The sequence below is a fragment of the Psammomys obesus genome, unplaced genomic scaffold, assembly GCF_907164565.1.
Source record: "Psammomys obesus unplaced genomic scaffold, mPsaObe1.curated_primary_1811, whole genome shotgun sequence".
NCBI classification, from domain to species: Eukaryota; Metazoa; Chordata; class Mammalia; order Rodentia; family Muridae; genus Psammomys; species Psammomys obesus.
In genome coordinates this window covers 4,090,622-4,118,424 of record NW_026590699.1, presented here as the reverse complement: position 1 = coordinate 4,118,424, position 27,803 = coordinate 4,090,622, and the positions used below count along the sequence as shown (strand labels likewise).

Sequence of the window (27,803 nt, the reverse complement as noted above, 5' to 3'; positions counted from 1 at the left end):
TGTGTGTGTGTGTGTGTGTGTGTGTGTGTGTGTGTGTGTGTGTGTGTTTTATGGGTGCTCGTTCATGTGTGGGCACGAGTACACGTGTGTATGAGGGTATGTGCATATGTATGTACGCGTATGCGGTTGCCAAAGGACATCCCCAGAAAGGGTTCCTCAAGTGCCTTCCACCATTTTTTTGAGAAGTGTCTCTCACTGGAAATACCCACCTCTGTCTCCCCAAAGCTGGGATTACAGGCACATGCCACCTCGCCTTTCTTTTGACGTGGGTGCTAGGGTTTGAACACAGGTCTGTATGCTCTCAAGCACTTGGCTGTTTTCTTCTCAACCCGTTGTTTTTTCGTATCTCATAGTCTGCCTGTTGAGACCACTGGTGTGTCTACCAGATGTTAGATATGTGTTACTGTGGACCCTCCTGTGTGGGAAACCAAAGTTCCTGCTTCTTAGCATCCCCACATCCTGAGGCGTCACCACGGTCTAAACATGTGACTCTTCACTCCGGGAACCGGCTACTGGGGAAACAGCTCCTGCGTCTCCACCCTACCCCAGCGCTCCTAGGGTTTCTCCAGGCACTAAATCCCATTTCTCTTTTGTTGACAGACCAGCAATACTCATGGTCTCCAACGCAGCACTTCAATGAAGAGAGGTATTCGCCTGCACCCAGGAACATGAAAGGGTTAGCCGGAAGCCGGAACCAGCCTCAGCTATGTGCAGGTCATACGTGCGGCCTGTCACCCGCTGATGACTGCGAGCACCCCCATGATCACATGCACCATGGGCCAGACGTGCGGCAACCCTATCTCCTCAGCCCGGCTGAGAGCTGCCCGATGGACCACCACCGCTGCTCGCCCAGGAGCTCCGTCCACTCGGAGTGTATGATGATGCCGGTCATGCTGGGCGACCACGTGTCCAGCAGCACCTTCCCCCGGATGCACTACAGTTCACACTATGACACGAGGGACGACTGTGCCATGTCCCACACAAGTACCAAGGTAAATCGCATCCCCGCCAACCTTTTGGACCAGTTTGAGAAACAGCTGCCCCTGCACAGGGATGGGTTCCACACGCTGCAGTATCAGAGGGCCTCGGCCACCACAGAGCAACGGAATGAGAGTCCAGGCAGGATCCGGCATCTGGTCCACTCCGTCCAGAAGCTTTTTACCAAGTCGCATTCTTTGGAGGGGTCATCCAAGAGTAACGTCAACGGGACCAAGAGTGACAGCCGGGTGGATGAGCACCACCACAGTCACCATTCCAAACACAGCAGAAGGAGTAAGAGCAAGGAGCGGAAGCCAGAGGGCAAGCACAAGTCTGGTATGAGCAGCTGGTGGAGTTCCGATGACAACCTGGACAGTGACAGCACGTACCGGACACCCAGCGTGGCCAACCGCCACCACATGGACCACATCTCCCACTGCTACCCAGAGGCGCTGCAGAGCCCCTTTGGGGACCTCTCCCTAAAGACTTCCAAAAGCAACAGTGATGTTAAGTGCTCAGCTTGTGAAGGCCTGGCCCTCACGCCAGACACCAGGTACATGAAGCGTAGCTCCTGGTCCACGCTCACGGTGAGCCAGGCCAAGGAGGCCTACCGCAAGAGCTCCCTGAACCTGGACAAGCCCCTGGTCCACCCAGAGACCAAGCCTTCCCTGCGCCCGTGCCACTACCTCCAGGTAAGGCTCAGGCGACTGTGTCCTTGTACGGAAAGTCGTATCCATCACTGTCGTTTGTAATTGAGGGGGAAAAGGGGATTGTGAAAATGCATAGCATACAAAGTGAAGTTTGAAGGCATACATGCTTTTTAGGATTCCAAAACAGGCCAGCGTGCTTGCTTTACGTACCTCTGTGGTGTGGCTAGGACTCCCCAAGCCCACTGTTCTGAGAATTGTTTTTGCTGAGACATCATATTGCTTATCTTCATTTGTGCAGTGTTATCATTTGGTACACATGCTCCAAGCATGATGATTTTCGGTGTCAGTCACCGGTATGGAAACTTTACAGATTTATTTTTCTTGTTTGTTTGGAATTAGACGTTATTATAACTAATACTTACCCTGCTAAAATTTTGGTTGTTTTTTTTTTTAGATTATTTTTTATTTTTTAATATTAATCACAGGTTATTTACTTTGTATCCCAGCTGTAGCCCCCTCCCTCATTCCCTCCTAATCCCACCCTCCCTCATCTCCTCCCTGTCCCTTTCCAAGTCCACTGCTAGGTGAGGTCCTCCTTCCCTTCCATCTGACCCTAGCTTATCAGGTATCTTCAGGACTGGCTGCAAAGTCCTCCTCTGTGGCCTAGCAAGGCTGCGCCTCCCTTGGGGGGAAGTAAAGGAGCCAGTCATTGAGTTCATGTCAGAAATAGTTCCTGTTCACCTTACTAGGGTACCCACTTGGATACTGAGCTACCATGGGCTACATCCGAAGAGGGGTTCTAGGTTATAGCTATACACGGTCCTTGGCTGGAGAAAGAGTCTCATAGAGGACCCCTGTGCCCAGATATATTTGATCCTTGTGGAGCTCCTGTCCTCTCCAGGTCATATTAACTTCCCCTTTTATCATATGATTCCCTGCACTCTACCAAAGGTTTGGTTATGAGTCTCAGCATCTGCTTTGATATGCTGCTAGGTAGAGTCAGAGGCCCTCTGCGGTAGGCTCCTGTTTTGGTTGTTTTTAAAGACAAAACCTCACAGTGTAATACTGGCCTTGAACTCAGTATGTAAACCAAGCTGTCCTTGAACTCTCAAAAATCCTCCTGCCTCAGCCTGCTTGGGATTATAAGTGTGTCCCACCAGGGCTGGTTTAACCTACCTTCATTTTTAAAGTTTGTATGAGCATATGTTAATTATATGTAATAATGGGTCTCATTAGGACATTTTCATACATGTGCATAATGGTTTGATCATGTTCACTCCTCAAATTCCTCTTGATTCCCTTGTAATTCCAAAGTATATAATACAAAGCTAACTGTAGTCACCATCCTGGACACTAGAACTCTTGGATGAACTCTTCCTGTGTCACTGGAATCACCCCCAGCTCCCACCCCGGCCCCTGGTAGCCATCCTTTATGCTCTGCTTCTGTGAATCCCAGCTCTTGAGCTTTCATGTGAAGAAGGAGACTGTGTGGAGTTTGTCTTTCTGAGTCTAGTTTGTTGCACTGGGTATGATGGTCTGTGCCTGTTGTAAATGGCAGGGATCCATCTATCCATCTCTCCCTCGAGGCTTCAACAGCATCTCGTGCTGTGTATGCACCCCTTCCCCCGCCACACACTCACTGACACACATCAGGTTGACTTCCTGTGTTGGCTTCTGTGAACAGAGCCGCAACGTGATTGGCAGGAAACGTGTGGGTTACTTTTGGCTGTGCTTTGAAACATCGCTCCAATGCGAACACCCATCCCTTGAGGCCGGGGACTTGGCAGAGCAAAACAAAGTATCCTGAACACATAGACACTTGTGCCCATAGGCCTGCCATTCACAAGAGATCACTTCTTTCACGAGACAGTGACATCCCTAAGCCATGCAGCACATGGTGATGAGGGGAGCTTTGTCTGTGGTTAGGGTACAGCTCTCCAGGGTGTGGATGAGATGGATTCACCAAAGGCAAAAATGTATTACAGACCGTGTTGGCAGACTTCAGAGCGCTGTGCTGTTCTGCAATTTTATGTAAGTCCCTTCTCTGTGTCCTGGTGGCACTATAACCAAGAAAAACAGGGAGGCCTGAGCCCCAGAAGATGCTGCCTTTCCTGAGGCAGCCTCTGTGGATCTACCAGCCAGTGGCACCATTAGCACAACCTCGATACTTCTGCCCTGTGAGGACAGGAGCTTGGCCCGGCCATGCGCTTGCTGAGAGACACCCTCCTAGATACTGAGTAATGGCACTAAACCCCGGCTGAGTCATCAAGTGGCCAATTAGCGAAACAGATGAACAACTGCGAATCTTTCTGGGCGTCAGGTGGCAGAGGCTTCCAGCAGCGCCAATTCTTCCTGGTATATCGTCCAAGGCTCACTGGTTCTGTTTTGAAAGGAGATGCTAACCAAATTGCTTGTATAGACAGATTTATTCAAAAAGACAAATTGGTAGTTAGATAAAGTATTATTTTTATAGCAGTAGAAAAGGCTTAAATTTTGCTTGTAGTTGGCAAACCTTAATGATATCCAAATGTAAAATGATCTCTCTGCTTATCCAAAGGAACATGGTGAGTAAAATTGGGGCTCATTCTGTTTCTACCGCAGTTGTAGTAGCAAAAATCTTGTCTTTTTTTTTCTTTGTGCCTGGGAAGTCTGTGGTGCAGTGTTTTCTGAACACAGGACAGTGCTATGAGGTGCTTTTCACCCCGTGTCCACTTCACACTGCCTCTGAGATCTCTGCTCTGCACTCCACCCTGGCCTGCTCAGCACCAGCCCAGAGTTTACTGTTTCTGTTTCTCACATGCCCTTCTCTGCCCTCTCACTACCCTGTTCACTGCTTCTGCTTCTGAACAATTAATTCCAAATGTGAAGTGTGACATCACCTTTTACCTGCCACTCATATTAAAACCTGTGACTTTATGATAGTTTTGCATTCTCAACACCTTACCCCTTCTCTGCCAGGTTAGGGCATGTAGAAAGGGGTCCCAGAACATCATTGCAGCTGTAATGGTTCCATAATCCATCTCTGAAAAGCCCGTGCTACAGGGATGGGAAATAGGTTTGGTGGGCAAAGTACTTGCCACAGAAATGTGAGGACCAGAGTTCAGGTCGCCAGCACCTACGAAAATTCCAGGTGAGCATGGTGGACCATAGTTAATCCCAACATTAAGAGACAGAGAGCAGCAATCCCCAAAGACATCAGGCTAACCAGACTGTTCTGGGTTCAGAGGGTGACCTCTCCTCCATAGATCATGTGGAGAGTAATTGAAGGAGGCACCTGACATCCAATTCTGGCCACTTCATGCATATGCACACGTGCAAGTACACACACGTGAAAGCACTCACATTTGGGTATCCACACATTTAAAGAAAATAAAAAGATGCACACTGAAAGAGAAAGGCTGCAGCTTAGGTAGAACACCCATGATGTGGGGCCAGGCATTGAAAACCAGGGATCCTGCCGTGTCTGTCCTGTGTCAGAAACATTGCCTGCACCTTGGAACCCATGCGCTACCCTCTGCCTCTCTCTTCTTGTCTTCACCCTTGCACTTCCTTTTAAATTCCTGGGTCTGGGAACCAGTCTCTGTGCTGTCAGGCCCTGCAGTCTGGCTGTCATTCCCGACGCTTTTCTGGCCTCTGGCTGTCACAAGCCTGGAGGTAGCCACCAGCTTTTCGACTTTCCTGCCCCAATGCCTTCTTGCTATCCATGTGTGTTGATCACTATCCTATCAGTCATTTTCTCAGCTAGCCTCTGGAAGCCCCGGTGTTACCACTGAGGGGGTAGCCAAGCCAACCCCCTCCCACGTCTCCCCTGGATATCAGTAGAGAGAGTCAGTCAAACAACCAGTGCCAGGACCGGCTGTTATCTTACCAAAGTGTGTTTTGCAAGCATCAATACTTCGGGTCTCTTCACAGCTTCACACACACACACACACAAAAAAAAAAAAGTCTGGCATGGTGCTGTAAAGATTCAACAGAACCATGATCCAATGGAATGATGGAATGCAGTGTTGAAGTAAAGGTCCCCTGGTGCTACATAAAACTATAGCAAGACACAGCCGAGAAAGAGAGGAACCCAGCCATAGAACATACCTACAGGCCTCAACAGCCTTACGTCCTCTGTCAACCTCCGCTTGCTCCTCTGTGGCCAATGATGACCTTAGCTGGCTCTTACTAAACATAGCCCCTGCAAGGGACACAGAGCTAGCTCCCTTCCCACTGTTCCCATGGACAGCCATGCTCTAAACATTGAACCTGTCGGGTGGGAGGTTTGAGGGCCCTGGAAGGAAATCGAGGCTTTCACAAGGTCCACCCACTCCCCGAATATAGCTCATCTATGAAAAGCCATTCCTCACATGCCATCTCTGTCCATTTCACCCCTGAACACCGTCCTTTGCCCCGTCCCTGTTGTCCTCTAGCTGTCTCGCCATCACTCGTGGGAAGATTTATGAAATGCACACATCTCCTCAGGCAGCATTTGTCCCTGGACCCAGCTGAATTGATGTCTGGGTGCATTCAAAGACGTCCTCACAGGGTTGTCCCTTACGCTGGTGGCACTAAACTTACTGGTGGAAAGGTCCCAGCTATGGGCCTCACAAGCAAAGACTTCATTTTCCAACCAGCACTGGGAATTAAAGACAAATTAAAGGGACATGCCTGCGGTGCTGAGTAAGGACACAGTCTAGATGAACAAGAAGTCGGTGCCCAGGGGCACCGTTCTTTTTTTTTTTTTCCTACCCAAAACTAGAGATTTGCAGTTGAACAAAAGGACAGCTTTCGGCATCCACCTTTGGCTTGTGCAGAACATGCAGTTAACATTCAAAGAAGACTCGTGGTTGGAAGTAGGCCAGAGCGCGGTAAATACAACTGAAGGGGACTTCTGGCCTATGTTCTCTGAAAAGGCTTTTCTTTGATTTTTTTGCCTCAGCAGACAAACTGTCTTAAAGCCAGACTTGGAACAATGTGGCAGGAGTGTGGGCCAGAGGTTCACTACAGCCTGCTCAGGGGCTACTGGAGTCCCTGTGTCCTGGGGAGAAGATAGTGACCTTGGGGGGTACCTGGTCCCAGCCAAGGAGGTCACATTTGCTTGGCCCGTAGAAAATATTCTCTTCCCTCAGCCCCTATGAACACCAAACCCCTGCCTCTACCATGCCCCATCACCTCCTTCTTTGGCCCCCATATCCTCTGACCTGTGGCTTGGCTGTCTCCCCACATATAGTCTGGAACCACAATGACCCTGGCTTCTTTGGCCCTCAGGGTTTCTTTCCCTGTGTTTGTAGCCAGGAGCATATGTGGGTTTTTTGTTTTGTATTTTTACAAATGAGATTCCCAAGTTTTGAAATGTTGAGAGATACTGGAGGAGTAAAGGAAGAGGAACTGTTCCTTTGAGGAACGTGTGCTGCATTGCTTCTGAATCGTGTTTTGGCTTTCTTTCCTCTGGGGTCTTCCCAGCCTGCTGCCTTCCAGAGCACTTTCCCATCCATCCACACACTGCAAAGAGCTTAAATCCCTCTTGACTGACCATGTGCCTCCTTCCCTTCAAGGGCCCAGGGTAAATTCACTCTTGGAATATTTTCTCCACTTATCATTAAAAAGTTTAAAAAAAAAATCTCATTTTCCCCAGTTGCATTTGCTCAACTCAGCAGCACTTGTATTATTTACATTGACATTCAAGTTCACATTTCCATTTCCATTTGCTACAACTGGGGTTTTAGGAGCCTACCAAGAAACACCCAGCCCTAGCATTCGGCTTCCACAAAGCTGGGGAAGTGAGCGCTGAGACTGTTGACTAGCCCCGAACATCCCAACAGAAGCACTGCCTCGTCCTGTCAGTCATGTCTCCTGTTCATTGCCTTCACAGAACCTCTGCCTTACAACCTTTCTTTCTTTTGCTCTCTCTCTCTCTCTCTTTCTATTTCATTCTTTTTAACTGACAGACAATTGCTGTGTGTTTATGGGGAAGACTATGACACTTCAACACATATAAATAGGCAGGGCTCAAAACAAGGTGATGATCAGCTCCACTTCTGTGTCACCCCACGGACAGAGCCTTCAAGTTCCTCTTATCTGGCTCTTCATAAGGATTCAAGGCTGATGTATGCCTTGGCACTCACTGTCCTCTACAGAACACTAGCCTTACTCCTCCTCTCCCACTGGGTCTTTGGTGCCTGTTGCCCACCCTCCCTCTTCCACCTTCATCAACCCTTCCCAGGCTTCTTTAATCACTGCTGGCTACACTTTTTTCATCTTAGACATTATTTTTTTTTTAAATCTTCAACAAATGGGTGAGGTACATGGTATGTCTCTCTGTCTCTGCCTTGTTTTGTTTACCATAATAACCGCCATTTTCACCCATAGGGCTGCAGATGACAAGATTTCCTCTTTTTTGACTAAATAGCATTCCACTGTGTAGATTTATGTGTGTCAGTGTATATTACATATATTAATATCTCATATCTTCTTTATCCATAAGCTAATGGCCGTCTCTATTGGTGCCCCACTGTTGGGACAAGGCTGCAGTAAGCATGATTTTATAGGTACCCTCTTTATCATGATTTTGTTCTCTTAGGATGTATACCACTAGTGTGATCACTTTACAGCTAAATCTCGTTTTAGATATTTTTGGTATGGGGGAAGAGTCCAACACTGTCTTTCATAATGGCCCTATGGATTTACATTCCCACAAACAGTGAGCAAGGGCCATTGCCCTTCTGTTCCCTAGGTAGAATGTGTGGTTTTGTTTGCCTTTGGTAAAAGACAGGCAGGGGAAGCTAGCATCTCACATTTGTTTTGATTTTGCATTTCTCTGAAAATAAGTTGTTGATCCTTTTTTATTTTTTCATTGACTTGGTGGCTATCCTCTATAGAAACTGCTCTGTTAATTTCTCTATATTTTAATAGGATTATTGGGGAGGGTGCTATTGGATTGTGTGAGTTATTTATGTATTTTGGAATTTATCAATGTTCGTGATGCTGAACATTGTGTGATCCAAGACCTTGTGAGGTGGAAGCAGGAGCATTAGAAATTCGAGGCCAGCCTTACCTATATAGTGACCTCCAGGCTCTGTCTCAGAAGGGCAAAAAGGAGAGAGAGAGAGAGAGAGAGAGAGAGAGAGAGGTTATTCTCCTATGGGAAAAGGGGAGCCACTGGGTGCGCTGGACAGTTTAACAATGGCCATCTGCACGCTGAAGAAGCTGAGACCCTATTAGCTCATGGGTTCAGAGAGCTGGATGCCTCAGCAATTCCAATAGGATGATGAGAATCTTCAGGATTCTTAAAGAATTGCTAGGAAGGCTGAAGATGTCAGCTGAGGACAGCAATGGCCATGACAGCAACAGCTGGCAGAGTAGAAGCGCTCACTGCCAAGAAGTGAAGGTGGTCAGGACAGCAACGCTGCTGTATCCTTACTCTCTGCATCTGGGTCACCATGAGAAGATGCTAGCTGCTCTGAGGGACTGTCCTCTTCCTGGAAATGCCCTGATGGACCTGCCTGAAGGTGTGCCTTGTCCTTCATTTCAGATTTCATCATGTTGAGCACCAATATTAGCTATCACAGATGGTAGCTTACAGATACTGTGTGGGTTGCTTTTTCACCCAGTTGATTGCTTCCTTTGCTGTTCTGAAGCTTCTTAGTTTCATATAACCTCATTTGCTGTTATTGCTCTTCTTCCCAGTGTTCTGAGTCATATAAAAGCCATCTCTCATGCTGACACCTGAAGTCTCCCTGTGTTTTTTTCTAGTTCCAGAGTTTCTTCTAGGTTCAGAGTTTCAGATCTGGCATTTAGGTCTTTGATCCATTTTGAGTTTATTTTATACAATGTGAAAGACAGGGGCCCTTCCTTCTCGTGCATGGGGTTATCCAGTTTTCTGTGTATCATTGATTGTTGATGCTGTCATTTCTCTGGCATATGTTATTTGTACCTTTGTCAAAAATCAATATGCTACCAGACTGGATTTCTCATTTTCCCATTCTGTTCCATTGGTTTACATGTCAGTTTTTAGGAATTTACCATGCTGTTTTTTAATTTTTTTTAATTAATTGTACTTTATTCACTTTGTATCCCCCCTGTAGCACCCTCTCCCTCCCCTCCCAATCCCTCTCTTTCTCCCCCTTCTCCATGCATGCCCATCCCAAAGTCCACTGATAGGGGAGGTCTTCTTTTCCTTCCTTCTGATCCTAATCTATTAGGTCTCATCAGGAGTGGCTTCATTGTCTTCCTCTGTGGCCTGGTAAGGCTGCTCCCCCAAATAGGTTCCATAGTAATGGAACAGGGACTGCCTCTGACATGAACTGATTGGCCTGCTCTTTGATTTGTTTTTTTTTTTACTTTTTTTAAATTTTTCATTAATTATACTTTATTCATTTTGTATCCCCCCATAAGCCCCTCCCTCCTCCTCTCCTGATCCCACCCTCCCTCCCCTTTCTGCATGCATGCCCCTCCCCAAGTCCACTGATAGGGGAGGTTCTCCTCTCCTTTCTGATCTTAGTCTATCAGTTCTCATCAAAAGTGGCTGCATTGTCCTCTTCTGTGGCCTGGTAAGGCTGGTCCCCCATCAGGGGGAGGTGATCAAAGAGCAGGCCAATCAGATTATGTCAGAGGCAGTCCCTCTTCCCATTACTAGGTAACCCACTTGGACACTGAACTGCCATGGGCTACATCTGTGAAGGGGTTCTAGGTTATCTCCATGAATAGTCCTTGGTTGGAGTATGAGTCTCTGGGAAGTTCCCTGTGTTCAAATTTTCTTGTTCTGTTGCTCTCCTTGTGGAGTTCCTGTCCTCTCCAGCCCTTGCTATTTCCCACTTCTTACATAAAATTCCATTCACTCTGCCCGCCAGTTGGCCATCAGGCTCAGCATCTGCTTTGATAGTCTTCAGGGCAGAGGCTTTCAGAGGCCCTCTGTGGCAGGTTCCTAGGTTGTTTCCTGTTTTCTTCTTCTGGCTTTCAGAGGCCCTCTGTAGCAGGTTCCTAGGTTGTTTCCTGTTTTCTTCTTCTTCTGATGTCCATCCTCTTTGCCTTTCAGGATAGGGATTGAACATTTTAGTTAGGATGCTGTTTTGATCACTGTAGTTCTGTAGTATATATGATATTTATTACTAGCAATGTTCGTTTTGCACAAGACCATTTTTACTATCCAGTAACTTTTGTAATTTAGAACTTTTTTCATTTTAAATGAAGAATATATGGATATTCTATGAATGATTGCATTAAATCTATTAATTGCTTTGTGTTGTGTATTTATGTTGTGTATTTGTGTTGTGTAGAGTTTATGTTTTAATAGTTTTATGTTTTAATAATATTACATATGTTTTAATAATATTAATTGTTCTAACCCTTAACATGGGAAGTCTTTCCATTTGTGTATGTGTGTATACAATGGTGGGGAGATGAAAGGGAGCAGAGAGAAATCTTCAAATTCCTTCATTGGCTTTTTACAATTTTCATTATAGAAGATACTCATTTCATTCATTAAATTTATTACTAGATAGTTTATTTTCTTGTAGGTGCCATGAATGAGAACACTTTCTTGGCTTCATTATTAGCAAGTTTATATTGATTTCTAGCAGTTTTACTGATTTTTGCATGTCGCCTTCATACCCTGCAACTTTACCGAATCTGTTTGTCAGTTTCAATAGGCTTCTGGCAGAGTCTTGTGTTTCTTCTACATGGAGCGTCCTAGTGGGCCACCTTTCATTTCTCTCTCTGATATAATTGTTCTAAGACATCCAGTACTATGTACTCTACCAAATAAGAAAAGTTTCAATAGATAACTTTTTAAAAAATTGTAGACCTTAAAGAAACATTTTCAGCAGCCCCCCCAACCCCAGCTGTACATGATGTTGGCCATGGATCTGCCATATACAGTCTTCAGTACACTCAGTATATCCCTTCTACACTAATGTGTTGAGGTTTATCATGAAGGGCTCCAGAGGCTGTGCCTGCTGGGTTAGTCAGTCACATGGTTTTCCTCCTGCCCTCTGTTAAGGTAGTGGATCACTGGTTTACAGATGTTACGCCACCCTTGTGTTCTTGAGAAAATGCCCCTTGATCATGCTCCATGAGCCTTGGAGATGTATTGGGATTTGGCTTGCTGTCATGTGTTTTCATGCGGATGTTGACCTTAGCTGTTTGTTTGTGTCAAGTTTGGACTCCCAGAATGAGTGATGATTCCTCTTCCCATTTTGTGATTACTTTGAGAAGAAGTCACATGTGTTCTTTACAAGTTTGGTAAAATTCAGCACTGAATCCATCTGGTCCTGGATTCATTTTTTTCTTTTTCTTGTTGTTTTATATGTTTGTTTTGTTCTGTTTTTCTTTGTTTGGGGATGTTTTACTGCTGGTTTGGTCTTTTTTTTTCTTGTATTTGATTATTAAGGTTTTCTATGTCCTTATGGATCAATGTTGGTAAATTGTGTGTAGTAAGAAATTCATCCATGTCCTATAAGCTTTGCAGTTTGTTGTCAGCAACCCAGTTTTTCAGTTTTTTATAATGTGCCTTTGTGTTTCTGGGATACTGGCTGTAATGTGTCCTTAATCATATTTGATTTTATTTTCATCCTCTTTCTTTTCTATTAGAATACCTTTTTCATCACAGACCCCAGGAGAAGGGGATTTACTCACTGTAGAGCCACACAGGGCCCCCTAGGGCCAGGCAGGGGGAAGGGGAGTGAGTGTGCACATAAGCTTTATGATCTCCATGGGAAGGAGTAGCAAGGCAGGGTTAAGTGGGGCTAGGACAGTTCAGTATTGTTCCTGGGTGTCTGTAGCTGAAGGGCAGTGACCTCAGTGTGGGGCCCATGGGAGAAAGTAGGGTGAACACTCTGGGTTTATGAACTTATGAATGATGAGCTTGACAGTTACTTACTGTCCCTTGGATGCACCAGGCCCTGAGAAAGGCTGTGTTTCCATCACTATCAAGACCACAGAGGCCAAAGCATCAGAGATACAGAGGCCAAAAAGGTCTGACTGACACACAAGGCATTGAGGCATCCCTAGGGGGAAAATCAGGTTACATGTAAAGGAAACAGTGAAGCTCCAAAGCAGTGGGTTACCTTGAGCAAAGTATTCTCATGTGGCCAAAGTAAGAAAAGGCCAGGGCATGAGTGTTATCATTTTAACCTTCACTCAGAAATACAGGGCTGTATCAAAGGTTCTTTCTGAACATTTTTCATAGAGGCCTAGTAAACATGTCCCACTCACAGATTAACAAGTAAAATGGATGTGAGAACTGCTCCAAAATTATCCTTGACTCAGAGATGTGGAATCCATATCAATTTTCTTCCTGCCTTTTCTCCAGAGCCTCCTGGGTACCTGTCCCAGGCCACGTCAGGCCCACTACTCTCATAAAGATCAGAAGAAAGCTCTCAGCTGTGTTTCCTGTTACCTCTGACCTCTTGTCACAGGAGGCTGTTGACCTGCAATCTTCTTGACCCCAGGCACCACAGCAGCTGCTTTGGGTCCCCCAACACTAAGCAAGAGTTGATTGAAGTTGGGCACACAAACCCTCTCAGCGTCTGCCTGCTGTGGAGCTGCATTTACTCTGTGAAGAGCACTTTCAACCCACACAGCCTCCAGTGGGCCTCATTCATGTGTAATGATGCCCAAAGAATGACTCTCCAAAACAGCACCAAAAGAGAGACAGATACAGAAAGGAAAAGGGAGAGATGGAGAAAGGAGAGAGACACTGAGACAGAGAGTTTCGAGAGAAAGGAAAGAACATTTAGCCAACAGTTAAAGACTCAAAGTGTCTTTGAGCAGGAAACTGATACCCAGGTCCTGGAGGGCTAAATTCTGAACATACTTAGGCTCCAGTGAATCTACGTACCATGGTGTAGAAAGAAGTACGGGCATGGGTCTGAGGCTGCCTCCCATAGCCAGTCTTTTTCCTCTTTGTGTCTCAGTGCCCATAGGTACTAGGGGCTTCCCTTCCCAGATCTAGATGCCCTACATTCTGCCATCTATATCTAAAGCCTCTTCCAGCTCTCTCCTCACATACAGTGAGTGCTCAGCTAGCCAACGCTCACCATCACAAACCAGGTTGCCGCTGCCCAGCTTGACTACCTCTTGAGGTGTGTCTCCAGGTTCATGGCCCTTGTGACACGTCCGGGCATCCTATCCTAGCTTCCTTTATGTTGCTCTGGTAAAGCAATCTGACAAAAAGCAATGTATGGAGGAAAGGGTTTGTTTCAGCTTATACTTCCAGGTCTCAGTCAATCACTGAGGGAAGTCAGGGCAAGAACTCAAGTCAGAAATCTGAAGGCAAAGCTGCTCGTTATTCATGCAGTATCATTTCCACCAAGAAACTCACTGATGGCCAAGGAAGTACAGCAGAAGCCGCAGATAAATTGTGTTTGCTGGCTTGTTTGCATGCTTTTTCTCTGGCTCATACTGAGCTGGCTTTCTTATACAGCCTAGAACCCCCTTCCCCGGTCATGGTGCCACCCACAGTGTGCTGGGCCTTTCTACATTAAGTAACAATCCCGCAAAGACACGCCCCCCAGGAAAACCTGACAAAAACAATTACTCATTTGAGACTGCCCTTTTAGGTGATTCTAGACTGTGTCAAGTTGGCAGTTAATGCTGGCTACACCCTTTCCTTTCTCTGTCAGTGGTTCTCAACTTGTGGGTTATAACATCTTTGGGAGTCCAATGCCCCTTTCACAGGGGTCAACTAAGACCATCAGAAAACACAGATATTTTCATTATAATTCCAGTTATGAATAGCAACAAAAAGAATTTTATGTTTGGGGTCTACCACAACATGAGTGACTTGTCTTAAAGGGTCACAGCATTAGGATGGTTGAGAACCACTGTTCTCTGTCTGTATAATTCTTCATAAGCCAGACTGTGTCCTTTATGCAAACACTTTCAACATCTTTCTGGGTATTCTAAAACGAAGCTCATATAACCTATTTAGATATGTGTTATTAAGTGGCAGGGCAGATAGGGCAGGGAAGGAGAAAGATAAATTATGTCTGTTGCCTGATTTCTAATGTAAAAGAAAAAAAAAAGTAACTTTTTACTGAACGTATTTTGATATAAAAATGTTGGGGCATAGCAAATCTGCACAGAATGAAGTGTTCTGGTGTTTGCTTTTGAGTGAAGGGTCACAGTAATTGGAGAGCTACAAATTAGACCAGCAGAGCAATGTTGTAATGAGGACCCAGACTCCAGCAAGGCTCTGCCAGCCCCGGGGGATTTGTAAATGGTAAACAATTCCTGGTAAATGGCCAACTGAGCAATGTTCTCACTCCCCTTGATTTACATGGAAGTTATATTCTAGAAAAAAAAAGTCCATTGCTCATTAAAATTGCCAACTATAACAAAAAGCCTAATTTTCACACAAAGCTTAGCAAACTTAAGGAAAACTGGATCAGATTTGTGTAGGTTGTAGGCAGTCACTCCTTGGTGGGATTGCACATGGCTCCCTTAAAACAAGCATCTTTGGACCCCTGGGTGTGTGAAAGAGCTCCCCGGGTGAACTGAGTTTCCCCAGATGGGTCTCCAGAATGATTGGTTTCTCCGTGGACTGCAGTGCTTAGATCCCTTGTCATTCATCTGTCCTCTCTTCACAGTGTGCAGGGACCAGCTGTCTTGCTCTGTTGCTCTCCCCTGTGGCTCATGTACTTGCTTTAAACACACACACACGTGGAATGAGGAAGATGTTTACTGAGGGAGAACACAGCTTTAGATGGCCTTTCTCTCTAGTTCACCTAAAAAGAACATTATTACAAAATTCTAACCCCGTATATCCTGCGCTTCGCCAGTTGAAGGAAGGAGAAGATGTGTTAGTGTGTAGTGTTAAGGTGTGCTTAAACTGCAGCATGGGAATGCACACAGATGTCAGTCCCGGAAGAGTTCCCCTTCTGTAGAAATTATAAATGCTGTTCAGTGCTGCATGCTGGTGGCAATCAGGGTAGCTGATCGCCTTGGCACAGTGGAGACGGGGTTGGCTCTGCAGAGGCTGGAAGCCTCTAGCCTGTTTCCCTGAAGCTGTGAAGCTGCCACACACAAGTGCCAGGTGCACCCTTGGCCACTCCTCAGCGTTCCGCTGCGGGCTTCAACGCTTTTGCCATAAGGGGAAGGTTTATTTACTGAGACTTGGTGGCTTTTCATAGCCTGGGCATATGCTCTGGAAATCGGCTGCTTTACACTCCTTCTGTATTGAATTTTTTTTTTTTCTGTCAAAGGCTGTGAAATTGGCTTCTTAAATCAGAAACAGAAACATACAAGCTGGTCTCATTTGTTAGTTAATTTGTAGGCTGCTGGGGAAAAAAAGAACAATCTTTACCTTGTTTATGGAAACATGTTTTTGTTTAAAAAAAAAAAAAAAAGCTCTTAATAAACCTACCAGTGTAAGCCTCCCCTCAGGAGGCAACTAGCCCCTTCCACCATCAGCCCTCTTCCCTGTCACCACCTGTAATGCTCACTGAGAGATGAAGAATGCAAGATGCAAGCTTTTCTGGCCTACCTTAGGGGCTGGCCACCAATCCCTTTTTATGCTGTTTCTTCTGCCTTCACCATTCTGCTGCCCAAATTCAGACTAAGTAGCCCCTGGTGCCTCCCCTCCAGGAGCCTTTGCTGGCCCCAGTCACTAGCTTTCCCTGGAACTCCCACTCACCCTAACCTTCTCTTGGCCTAATCACACTGTAATTCATCACCTTCAGCATGCATCACTTCCATTCAAGTGTGGTGGTATTGGGGGCTCTGGCAAAACTAATACACAACTTAGAAAAGCTAGAAGATATAAATAGATGGGAAAATCATTGAACAGTGTCTGTCCCCACCCCCATGGCATGACATCTGCCATGTACCTTACTGTGTTCCTATGCTAAAGCAAGTATGTCTGCTTCCTGTTGTTTCCCCCTGCTGTGGATTGAATGTATCTCTGAGAGTCCGTGTCCTGGGAAGTGAGTCCTCAAACTCACATGCTCATGGTATTCAGAGGTGGGTAGCCCTTCAGACAATGAGTTGTGCTGGGTGTTGCTACGACAATAGGACATGCATGGTGCACTGATTGGTCAGGAGGCAGAGAGAGCAAGGCTTACTTGCCCTGGCCCTCACGAGACACCAAGCAGGTGTCAACACCATGTTTTTGGACTCCTGAGCCTCCAGAACTATAAATTAAGTCTTCTTCATAGCTTGCTGCATCTCTGGCAGTTGAGGATAGCACAGAAGACAGGGCACGACGCCTTCATAACCATCTTTCCATAGCTGGGGACAGATTCTCCTGAAATCCCTGAGGACAAACTGCCATCCTGGCTCCCTCCTTTGTTTTGTTGATTGACTCACAAGGTTTACATAAAGCCTGAATGGGACTGGCCTCTGCATAAAAACTGGGCCTGGGACGCTGGTCATGGTATGAACGCCTTGATCTTCTGGTAGGTGCCACTGAGATCATGTTCCTCTGCCTGGATTTTCATTGTGTGACATTGAAGAGGCTTTAGATAAGAAAACATCCAAATAAAAGTCATCAGATGCCCCAGGAGTTCATTCTTCACAATCCAGTGTCGTCTCCCCAGTGTTCAAGCATATTTGCTGTCAGGAAATGATGTCTCCCTATAAACCAAGCCTCTCCATGGGTGTATCAGTACCTATTATATGCTGAACAAAAGCTGTCTACGTCATTGGCTCCCATGGCAGTCTGCCTAAGACCTCAGCTGCTTTGTGTGATCAGGGTGGCATGTGCTTTGACATGGTCATTAAAATTTTACCAAGCCCTCTTGGCATGTTCTATGCTCTTCCTTAGACCTGTGCATAGCGTGGCAGAGAGCTGAGTCTGTAAAATGTTAAAGCCCCCAACCTACAGAGTTGGTGGACTTCATCCAGGGTAGAGAAAGACCCGCTTGACCAGCCTGAAGTGCAGGATGGAAGAAGAATCCAGACAAGTTCCTGACTGCAACATGGAAGATGTCAGATCTACAGACACAACAGGGCTCTCTGTGCTATTCAGAGAGGAATATTGGTGCCTTCTGCCGAAGAGCCTGCTGTCCATTAGCCATATGGGTCTCCGATAGAAGAGCCAGAGTGCTTGGCTTCATGCAGTGTTGGGGCTGGAAGGAAAGCAGCCTTCCTTCTCCGGCCAATTTGAGAATATTACTGAAAATCTAGGTGTTTTACAATGACAGTGCCACACTGAAGTGTTTTTTTTCAAGTGTGCAGTTTTATCACTTTCCTCCACCACAAGTGTCTGAGACCTTCTTCTCCAGGGTCACCCTTTACTAGTCTTTGGGGCCATTGGCAGAATTGCACAGACTGGGCCAGTGCCTTGTTTAGGAGCTGTACTGAGTTGGGAGTGGGCTGCTGTTGTGAGAAATATCATGTTTGCTCCTGTGAGATCTGGCCTATTGGAGGAACCAGGATGCTGACCATCTTTGTCATCTGGTGGCCAGATCTACCTTTAGGCCAGGGACACCAGAGGAAAGTTCTGACTCATTCTTTGAGTCTTCCTCAGAATGAACAGTGTGCAGACATATGAAGGGCTGCATACATAAGACGATAGGGTATCTTTTTGCATTTGCAGTGCATGTGTTTTGTGTATGTGGTATGATTCTGCGTTGGGGATTAATTCTCTTCTACTTTATTAACACTTGCCACGGAGAGATGCTAGCAATAATGTGGGTGTCGCCATCATTTTCTCTCCCATATCTCCTTTTCAGTTTTCTTCACGTTTAATGAAGTTTTATTACAAATGGACGTAAGTCTAAGTGTTAGAAAATTTTCCTACATTCCTGGTACCTTTTCACATTTTCCATAATGTTTATCGTTTGCTTTTACAATTGGAAAAATCAATGGTTTCATGTTAAGACCGTTTCTGGGTTTGGAAGACTATCAAAAAGCACACCCTTATGTGTGCACGGCTTAAAATGATAAAGAGCCAAAGGAGCCTTGTCTTCATGAAATCGCAGGGCACACTTCTGGAGGGCACCGTTAAGGCGTGTCATCTCTGCTCTTCCCCAGGTGCCTCAGGACGACTGGGGTGCATACCCCACAGGGGGTAGAGAGGAGGAGATCCCCTGCCGCAGGATGAGGAGTGGCAGTTACATCAAGGCCATGGGTGATGAGGAGAGCGGCGAGTCAGACTCCAGCCCCAAAACTTCCCCGACGGTGGCCGTCCGGCCAGAGCCCCTGATCAAGTCCATTGTACAAAGACCACTTGGAGACCACCAAACGTAAGAAAGAGGTCTTTCCTCTCCTGATCTTTCCTCTTCCTCCTCATGGTTACTCAGCCGTGGGTGAGCTGTCTTCACTTTGAATCTAAGTTGGCAATGTTAGAGGCTGTGCCATCAGTTTTCTCATTCTTTTTTTTCATATTGCTGTCATATGATACTTTTACTACCAGATTTTTAAAATGTGTTTATTTTACCTGATTATATCATTTTCTCTTTCCCATTTCTCCTTCCAAATCTTCCCATATACTCCTCCTTGCTCTTTTAAAATTGTGTCCTTTTTTTCTTTAATTGTCATATAAGTACAAACTTCTCAATCTATATAATGTTATTAGTATGTGCGGTTTTTTAAGATTTCTTTATTACGTATAGTGTTCTGCCTGTATGTTTGCCTGCACGCCAGAAGAGGGCACCAAATCTCATTATAGATGGTTGTGAGCCATCATGTGGTTGCTGGGAATTGAACCCAGGACCTTCTTAAGAGCAGCTAATGCTCTTAACCTCTGAGACATCTCCCCAGCCCCTATTGTAAGTGTTTTAACAGTTGGCCATTTGGTATTAGATAACAAATTGAATGACCAATCAGACCTTTGGTTGTTTATTTCATAATTATGGAAATATGCTTGGGCAATTTTTGTTTGTTTGTTTGTTTGTTTGTTTGTGGAACTGGGTGGTTAAGGTGGAATTTCATGTAGCCCAGGTTGCCCTGAACTCTTGATCCTCCTGCTTCCACTTGTTATGCATCAGGATCTGGCACATCGCTCCAATATTTGCATTAATAGGGATATGTTTCCATTCAAAGGACAGTGTGGGCGTGTGATTGCCTGTAAGGAAACATCTGAACAGGGACTTTTCTGTCGATGCTCATTTTATACGTACATGCATAGACAACAGATTTTTGTAAGGGTGTAAGGAAGCAGCTTAGGATCACAGACACAAGATCGATAGACTTTGTATATTTGTTCAAAGGTTTATTCATTGACGAGTTTAAGTTCTGAAATGTAAACAGCTAAAACCCATTTGGGAAATTAGCTATTGAACTGTGCGAAATTCCGTTGCTCTCAGCAGTTTCCCTGATGCTGTGTCCAGTACGTCAGAGAGTATGGTTGTAAACGCGAAGAACCACCTGGTGCCTCCCCTGCTTTTCTTTTTCAGATGTCTGTTCTGGGCAAGTGGGCAGCATCAGGTGACAAGCTGCTGGGTGCTCTGTGTGTCCTCAGAGTCACTTGCTGTGATGCACAGCGAGGCATCAAAGCTCTCACGAGAGGGGTCACCTTTATGCACCTTCCACCTAGCCTGGTACCCAGGATAGCAAACCAATACTTCCACAGTTTCTCCCAGTGAACCCAATAACTCCCGAGCACTAGCTTACAGGGTGAAAATTTAAAGATTGAATCGCGGCAGACTCTTACTGGGAGGGCCGTGCAGCCGCGGGGAGGAGGAGACATGTGAGCAGCCCTCCTTCTTGGAGAACAGAGGTATTTAGTGCAGTTTGAACTGACCCTACTCCTCTGCTTACCTGCAGGTCCACCTGCAGAGCTGCTGGCATAAAAGGGGCGGGGGGGGGGGGGGGCTCCTGAGACCAGACACAGAAACCACTTTAGTTAACTGAAGCTTTCATTTTCCAATAAACCACATAAATAAACCATCTTTATTCTGAAGCTTATTTATATTCAGGGACTGTTGCAAATGAAATTGATTATTCTAAAACTGTATTCAAAATATAATTGTAAATAATGGGGTCTGACAGGCCCCTGGTTATTGTTTCCTTTTCACAGTGTAGAATTTCCCAGCAGGAGTGATTGACAAATACGGCCTAGATGCAGAGTGATTCAAAGAGTGAAAACGGGCACAAGAAATTTGCCAATCTCTGTGGGAGTCTATTCTCTTCTATGCACAAATAGTTCTGTTACCTGTGACAGCGTGTAAGAAAGCAAATGTGATACGAGATGAACTTAGCAGTGTCCTAAGTCTTGTCATCCTTTCATCCCTCTGCACCCTTGGGACCCTTTGGTACTTAGGTGCGTCCTGTGTCACTAGAAAGTGTTAGCAGGCTGTTAAAGCTGCCTAGCTCAGGGGCTAATAGGAGACTGGCCTTTAGTTGTCAGTTATCAGTTCTTCTTTTGAGCTCGGTAATAGAACCTCCCCCCTCCGTCTACCCCCCACTGGAGAAAGCTGCTGATATCCTTCTTTGAAGCTGTACCTCTTGGAACAACACCAGAATTATTCTGCTGATGAAAGCTGTCTTGTCCTTCATCGTTAAAGAGTCAGTCCCCTCATTACCGAGTTACAGTGTATCCATATTGTTTCCAAAGGCATTTTCACTCCCACAGATATGCTCTCTAAAACAGTGCGTGATCCTAGAAAGTCCTTCTCAAAGAAAAACAAAACAAACAGGAAGCACTCAAGTCCCTGTTGAAGCTGTCTTAGTGCCTAGGAGCGCAAGCCTCCGGCTGCTGGGTTCACTCGTCAGTTTGTCCGCCAGGGGCCAGATGGAGGCCTGCCCAATCTGTACATCAGCCCTGCTGTGTGCGGAGCCTGGAGCAGAGTTATTACCAATTAATTTAAATGTGAATTCCAAGCAACTACTGAATCCAATTTACTGCACTTTTTAATTAGCTTATGTATTAGCGTTGAGATACTTGCATTGCCAATTCAAGTCTGTTATTATGAAAAGTAGAGCTAATAATTTAATTTGAGCCTTTTGCTTTGTTTTGCTTAGTTAAATTAAAAATCAAAAGTCTAACAATGTTGAACCTGCCTGAGCCATTCAGTGGTGAAGGCAACACTTCAAATCTGCAGTGAAAGGACGACTTACTGCAAGAACCACACTCAGGGTCATCTTAAGATGAACTCTTATGGTGGCATCAAAGTCTTGACATACATGTCCTGTATTCTTGGAGACACATGGTACTGTGAGGCTTGGCCGTGATGGTCAACTCCACTGAACTGAGGCATGACTAGGACTAGTGAGGACTGCCATGGAGGGGGTGGCGACTTCGAGTAAGCCACTCAGATGAAAGCGGAGCCTGCAGAAGCGGCCTGTGGGCTGCCCTTCTCTCTCTTCTGGGCAGGTAGGTCTGTCACTGCAGCGATCTTTCGCGGACATCAGACGCCATGTGAAGCCCATTCAGTAAATGCCCATGTACATTTTTTCCTTTTGGTTCTGCCCCTTTAGAGAACTCTTCCTAATATAGACACACCGACACACATACATACACACACATTCTATAGCCTTAGAATAGATAAAAAAAATATTAAAACATTGTATCTGAGAGAGAAGCTATAAGAGACCGACAGGTTTGATTTAACTCTGATAAAATTTAAAACTTTATACATGACCAAAGCAAAGAAGCCAACAGACCAAAAGTGTTACTAGGTTAAACAGTAACAAACACCTGGGAGGAAATTTTCAGTGTGAGAATACATGTTCATATTCCCAATATATAAAGACATCTTAGGAATCAAAGAAGAAAAGATATAAAAACAGATAATTATAAGTAATTAAATATTTCTGGAGAATAGGGAGTTTGGAACTGAAGAACCTAAAATTTATTCTGAAATGTTTTCTGAAGCTTATTAGAAACACAGAAGAATGTTAACAGTGCACTCTTTGTGTGTCCCTGTAAGAAGCTTTGGAATACTGAGTTTCCATCCTGCAGATGTTGAGGTGAATGAGCATCCTGCTGTCGGCAAGGCAGCTCAGGGAAATGGGCAACCTGCCTCTTGCACCCCAGGCAAGGCACACCCTACCAACTCACTTCCCGGCCAGATTCTCCCATTGATAAATAAGCCCCAAGCACCTGGCAGAGCAGGAGGTGTGTCCACCGCCAAGTGTAATACCATTCACTTCAACTTTTGCTCTTCCACATGACAGTAGTAAGTTTCACCAAAACTTAGGAGAAAAAGGTACTGGGGAGATGACTCGGTGGGTAAATTGCTTGAAGCACAAGCATGAAGACCTGAGTTGGGACACCTAGAAAACCATGCAGACAGGAGCTGGAGAGTCGGCTCAGCAGTTAAGAGAGAGTGCTCCCTCTCACCCATGACCCAAGCGGGGTTCCAGGCATCCACATCACGAGGTAACGACAGCTTTAACTCTGACACCACCACGTGCAGTTGCACTCATGGGCACATACGTCCACAGGCTCTGCCTCACTCCCTTTCTTTTTTCTTCCTGGAGGTCCCATAATGTGTTGGACCATCTCATGCCTCCCATATTTCCTACATGTTCACTTCTGCTTTTCTCCCCAGGCAGTTTTTCTCTACAAGCTTTTTTGGAGATTTCTTTCTATGCTTTTGTGTGTGTGTGTGTGTTTTAAGATTCTAACGTTTAATCCCTCCAACAGCCTTGCCTCTCTTGCATTTCCTGGTGCAGGTCTCCAGTATGAATTTGGGCCCTGAAAACCTCCTTCAGGAGCTGGTAATGTGGCTCAGGTGACTGAACGCTTGCTTCTGTTCACAGAGTCCTGGGTTCCCTCTCCAACACCACACAAACTGGGGGCAATGGTGATTACACACTCAGGAGGTGGAGTCCGCTCTGTCAGAAGTTCAAGGTCGTCTTCAGCTGCGTAGCTGGTTTGAGGTCTGCCTGAGCTACATGAGACCCTATCTCTTGCCTGTTCAGATCGGCCGCAGCAGCCCCCCATGTGAAGCTGGGGGCTAGGATGCCCCCAGCCCTGCCACTTGAATCACAAGCTGATCCCTCGCCGTTGTGTTTCTAGCCAGCCAGCCGCACAGCCTGCGCTGTTCGTAGTAGACTCTCCATGAGCTGTCTGACCTCTGAGTGTCTGAGAAGCTTTAGTCCTTGTTGCCAAACCCCCGATCTGCAGTTTCCTAAGAACACTGACAGTCTCCCATAGTCACACCCACAGGCAAACCTGATCTAGACAACTCTTCAATTGAGACACCCTCCTCAGGTGACTTTAGGTCATGTCAATTGTCAATTAAAGCTAGCCAGCACACCTACCTTCTGCTTTTCCTATGCGTCCACAAACCAGGGAAGGCAGAGGTCATCATCTGTGTCATTGCTATCATGTACTCATGGCTCAGTATATTACATATATATTTTATATGTATAAAATAAGTTAGGGACCACATGCAGGGTCTGTTGCCAGTAAACTTACCAATAAACTGTTTCTAGAGACTCCTGGGCAGTAAGTGTTGTTAAAAAGTGACCACAGAAGCCATCAGGATAGGAGAAGAGTACACATCCAAGTCATGCTGCCAGCTTCTTACACTCTGCACTATTAGTCAAGGAAGCCGGTGCCTCCCCAGACATCACACACCTTAACCCGGCCATGTTTCAATTAGCAGGAAGCCATATGCTCCCTGGTGGAGGGTTCCTCTCCAGGGTTTCCATGGCTATCTGAGAGCTTCCAGATTCATAATTTCTGTTGGAGACCAGGGTGGATTTCAGTGCCAGGCCGTGTGAAGCTGTTGCCAGCTCTGTGCCTGTGTTTGTATCTCTGAGTCCAGCTTTCCAGTGCCAGGCAGCTCATGATGACCCCAGCAGGGACATGGCTTCTGGGAGGTGGCTGAGCACTTGGCATATGTCTTTCAGGTCCCTGCTGTCAGTATGCAATGCTCCAGCACACTTGCCAGGCTGGGACAACAAGTCTGCCCCTGGGGATGTGCCTCTCTGCCGCCTGGGTGCTGTCCCTGGTCCTTATAGGCATTCCTACATTGCTCTGGCTGTATCCCAATTGTCCTAAGATCTGTCACTTTCTACCTGACTTCAGTTTCCATGTGCACCTGCCTCCAATCCTATTTTAGCATTTTTCCTCAAAGTTTGTCATTCTTAATCTCTAATTTAAAAACCAAGAGACTAGATTGTTAGCTCAGTTGGTCAGGGGCTTGCTGTGTAAGCACGAAGGTCTAAGCTGAATCCCCAGAACCCACGTAAACTAACGAGGCATGACACCCTTCTCCAGGGTCTAACCCTTACGTGTAGTCCTCACCCATCTATCAAAGCCTCTGTTTGCAATAGAAAGATCATTGAAGAAAACTACCGCTGATCAAAATGCAGGGTTGTGGAGCCTAGTCCCAATGAATACATCTATAAAACAACTCCCTCACCAAAAGTTTAGGGGTTATTTTGAAAGAACAGGGAGACGGATTGTGAGAGACAAGGATCAAGCAGTTTGCTGTGAGACTGTGTCTCCTAGTAATATCAGAAGTTGCAACATACAATCTCAAAAACATCACTGCCTAAACGTGAGCTGAATGAGGAAGATAACAATAGGCATGCCAGAGTGAGCAAAGAAAATCTCAGGAGGCCTTGACCCTACACAGATAACTACAGGCAACTAAGGAATGCTGACAGAGGGAGAAATAGTCTTCCCTAGGGAAGAGCACACCAATTGGTTGTCCAATACCAAGCGGTCAGCACTGGAATCATATATTCAAATAACTTTATACAGACTAAGCAGGCTATATTTAGGGATATATATGTATATATGTATGTATATTATGTATACATATATGTAGCAGCAATTAATAAAAAAGAAGGCCATGGATTTGGAAGAGAGCAAAGAAGGTTATGCAGGAGTTTGAAAGAAAGGGAAAAAGTAAATGATATGACTATATTATAATCTCAAAAAAAAACCAAATAATTTTTAAAAGTTAGGTGTATTGTGAATAAAGCAGCGATAAACATACTTGAGCAAGTGTTCTTCTTGTATGGTGGAGTGTATTTTGGGTATATACCTAGGAGAAGTATAGCTGGGGCTTGAGGTGGATCTATTTCCAAGTTTCTGAGAAAGGGCCAGGTTGATTTTCAAAGTGGTTGTACAAGTTTACACTCCCACCAGCAAATGAGGCACGTTCCCCTTTCTCCATACCCTCACCAGCGTGTGCTGTCACTTGAGATTTTGATCTTAGCCATTCTGACCACTGTGAAATGGGAATCTCAGAGTCATTCTGATTTTCATTTCTCTGATGACTAAGGAAGTTGACCATTTCTTTAAGTGTTTCTGGGCCATTTGAGATTCCTCTGTTGAGAACTCTCTGTTTAGTTCTGTATCCCATTTTTAAATTGGGTTATTTTATTTATTTGTGTTTGATTTTTTGAAGTCCATTAATATGTTGGATATTAACCCTTTGCTTTGTCAGATGTAGGATTGGTGAATATCTTTTCCCAATCTGTAGGCTGTCATTTCATTCTAGTACCCTTTGCTTTATAAAGCATGCTTTTCAGTTTCATGAGATCCCATTTATTATGCTGATTTTAGAGCCTGAGCTGCTGGTGTTCTGTTCAGGAAGTTGTCTCCTGTGCCAATGAGTTCAAGGCTCTTCCCCACTTTCTCTTCTGATAGATTTAGTGTATCTGGTGTTATATTGAGTTCTTTGATTCTCTTGGATTTGAGTTTTGTGCAGGGTGATAAATATGAGCCTATTTGCATTTTTCTACATGTTGACATCCAGTTAGACCAGCACCATTTGTTGAAGATGCTGTCTTTCTCCATTGTGTGGTTTTGGCTCCTTTGTCAAAAATCAAGTGACCATAGGTGTGTGGGTTTATGTCTGAGCCTTCAATTCAATTCCATTGATCAACCAGTCTATGTCTATGCCAGCCAGTACCATGCAGTTTTTATTACTATTGCTCTGTAGAACAGCTTAAAGTCAGAACCTCCAGAAGTTCTTTTATTGTATAAAATTGCTTAAGCTGTTCTGGGTTTTTTGTTTTGCCATATTAAGTTTAGAATTGTTCTTTCAAGGTCTTTAAAGAACTGTGTTGGTCTTTTCATGGGGATTGCATTGGTCTATAGATTGCTTTTGGAAAATGGCCATTTTTACTATATAAATCCTGCCAATCCAGATGCATGGAACATCTTTCCATCTTCTGTTATCTTCTTCAATTTCTCGATGTCCCTCAAATGAAGAATGGATAAAGAAACTGTGCACATTTACACAACTGAATACTACTCAGCTATTTAAAATTTAAAAATCATGAAATTTGCAGGCAAATGGATGGAACTAGTGTGGGACAAATTAAATAATGTCGATGATGAGGCACACAAGAGATTTTGTATGAAAGAGGTTTATTAGATGGAGATGAAGAGAGAGAGAGAAGGGAGAGCAGGACATGATGGGGGAGAGAGGAGAGAAAGGGGAGAGGTCAGGGAGCCAAGAGGGTAAGGGGGGCCAAGAGAGGGGCAACGTGGCAAGTTGGTCCCTTTAAGGAGCAAGGTAACCACACCTTCCAGGTGTGGCCACCTGGCTGGAGACACATGATTACATCATAGGTTGCTAGGCAACCCAGAAGCAGGTGCCTAAATACTTGCATTCCTCCCTTTTTTTCTATAATTAAAAAATGAGGAACTTGGGCTGCTTTTCATGTAAGGTAAGTTAAAGTATATAAATTTAGGTTCATTGGAAGCAGCTCTTGGTTGCCATGTAAGGGGTTAGGAGAGAGAGAAGAAATAAGAGCAACAAAATGGCCAGATTACATGGTCAAGAGGAGGAAGGGAAGCCTCTGCCCTGGAAATTTTAGGGTAGAGGGTTGCCAGTAGAGAGTTGCCAGCCATGCAAGGCAGCAGGTAGAGACGAGGAATGCTGGGAGAACCTGGAGTTGTTTGTCCTGGGCCTGAAACACCATTCCAGCCTTTTGTTAATAATAAGTGAATAAGGGGCATAGATTCTCTTCTGGCTATTTCTTGTTGACACTGGAGGTGCTGTAGGGAGGTCAAAAAGCTGAAATGCTGGCCAAGTCCAAGAAGAACAGGCTGCTTTGATGCTGTCCAGGGTCTGTAAGAACATCCATGGCTAGGAGAGAAAGTACAGGTCCAGCTTGATGGAAGTCTGTGAGGCCAGACTGGAACATTTGCGGTAGCTGCTTTGGCACTGTCTTGGATGTAGGAAACATCTGTGCCTGGCAGGATACTGAAACATATATATATATAGGCAGAAGACAAAGTTAAGTAGGTTATGGAGTTTCCTTCACCAATCCAGCCAGTGTTGCCTGTACAAGTTAGCAATCTGGTAGCCAGGAAAGGGGAGTCCCAAAATC

The 27,803-nt window shown here is 45.3% G+C and overlaps 1 protein-coding gene across 1 annotated transcript in view; it reads left to right on the top strand.

The window, feature by feature from the left end:
* The first annotated feature begins 653 nt into the window (after nucleotides 1-653).
* Nucleotides 654-27,803, top strand: part of Dlgap2 (DLG associated protein 2) — a 112,206-nt gene continuing 85,056 nt past the window's right edge. The window contains exons 1-2 of the mRNA XM_055608427.1: nucleotides 654-1,670; nucleotides 18,585-18,796. Coding sequence (XP_055464402.1) covers nucleotides 669-1,670; nucleotides 18,585-18,796 — 1,214 coding nt within the window. The 5' untranslated portion in view covers nucleotides 654-668. The remainder of the gene's footprint in view (nucleotides 1,671-18,584; nucleotides 18,797-27,803) is intronic.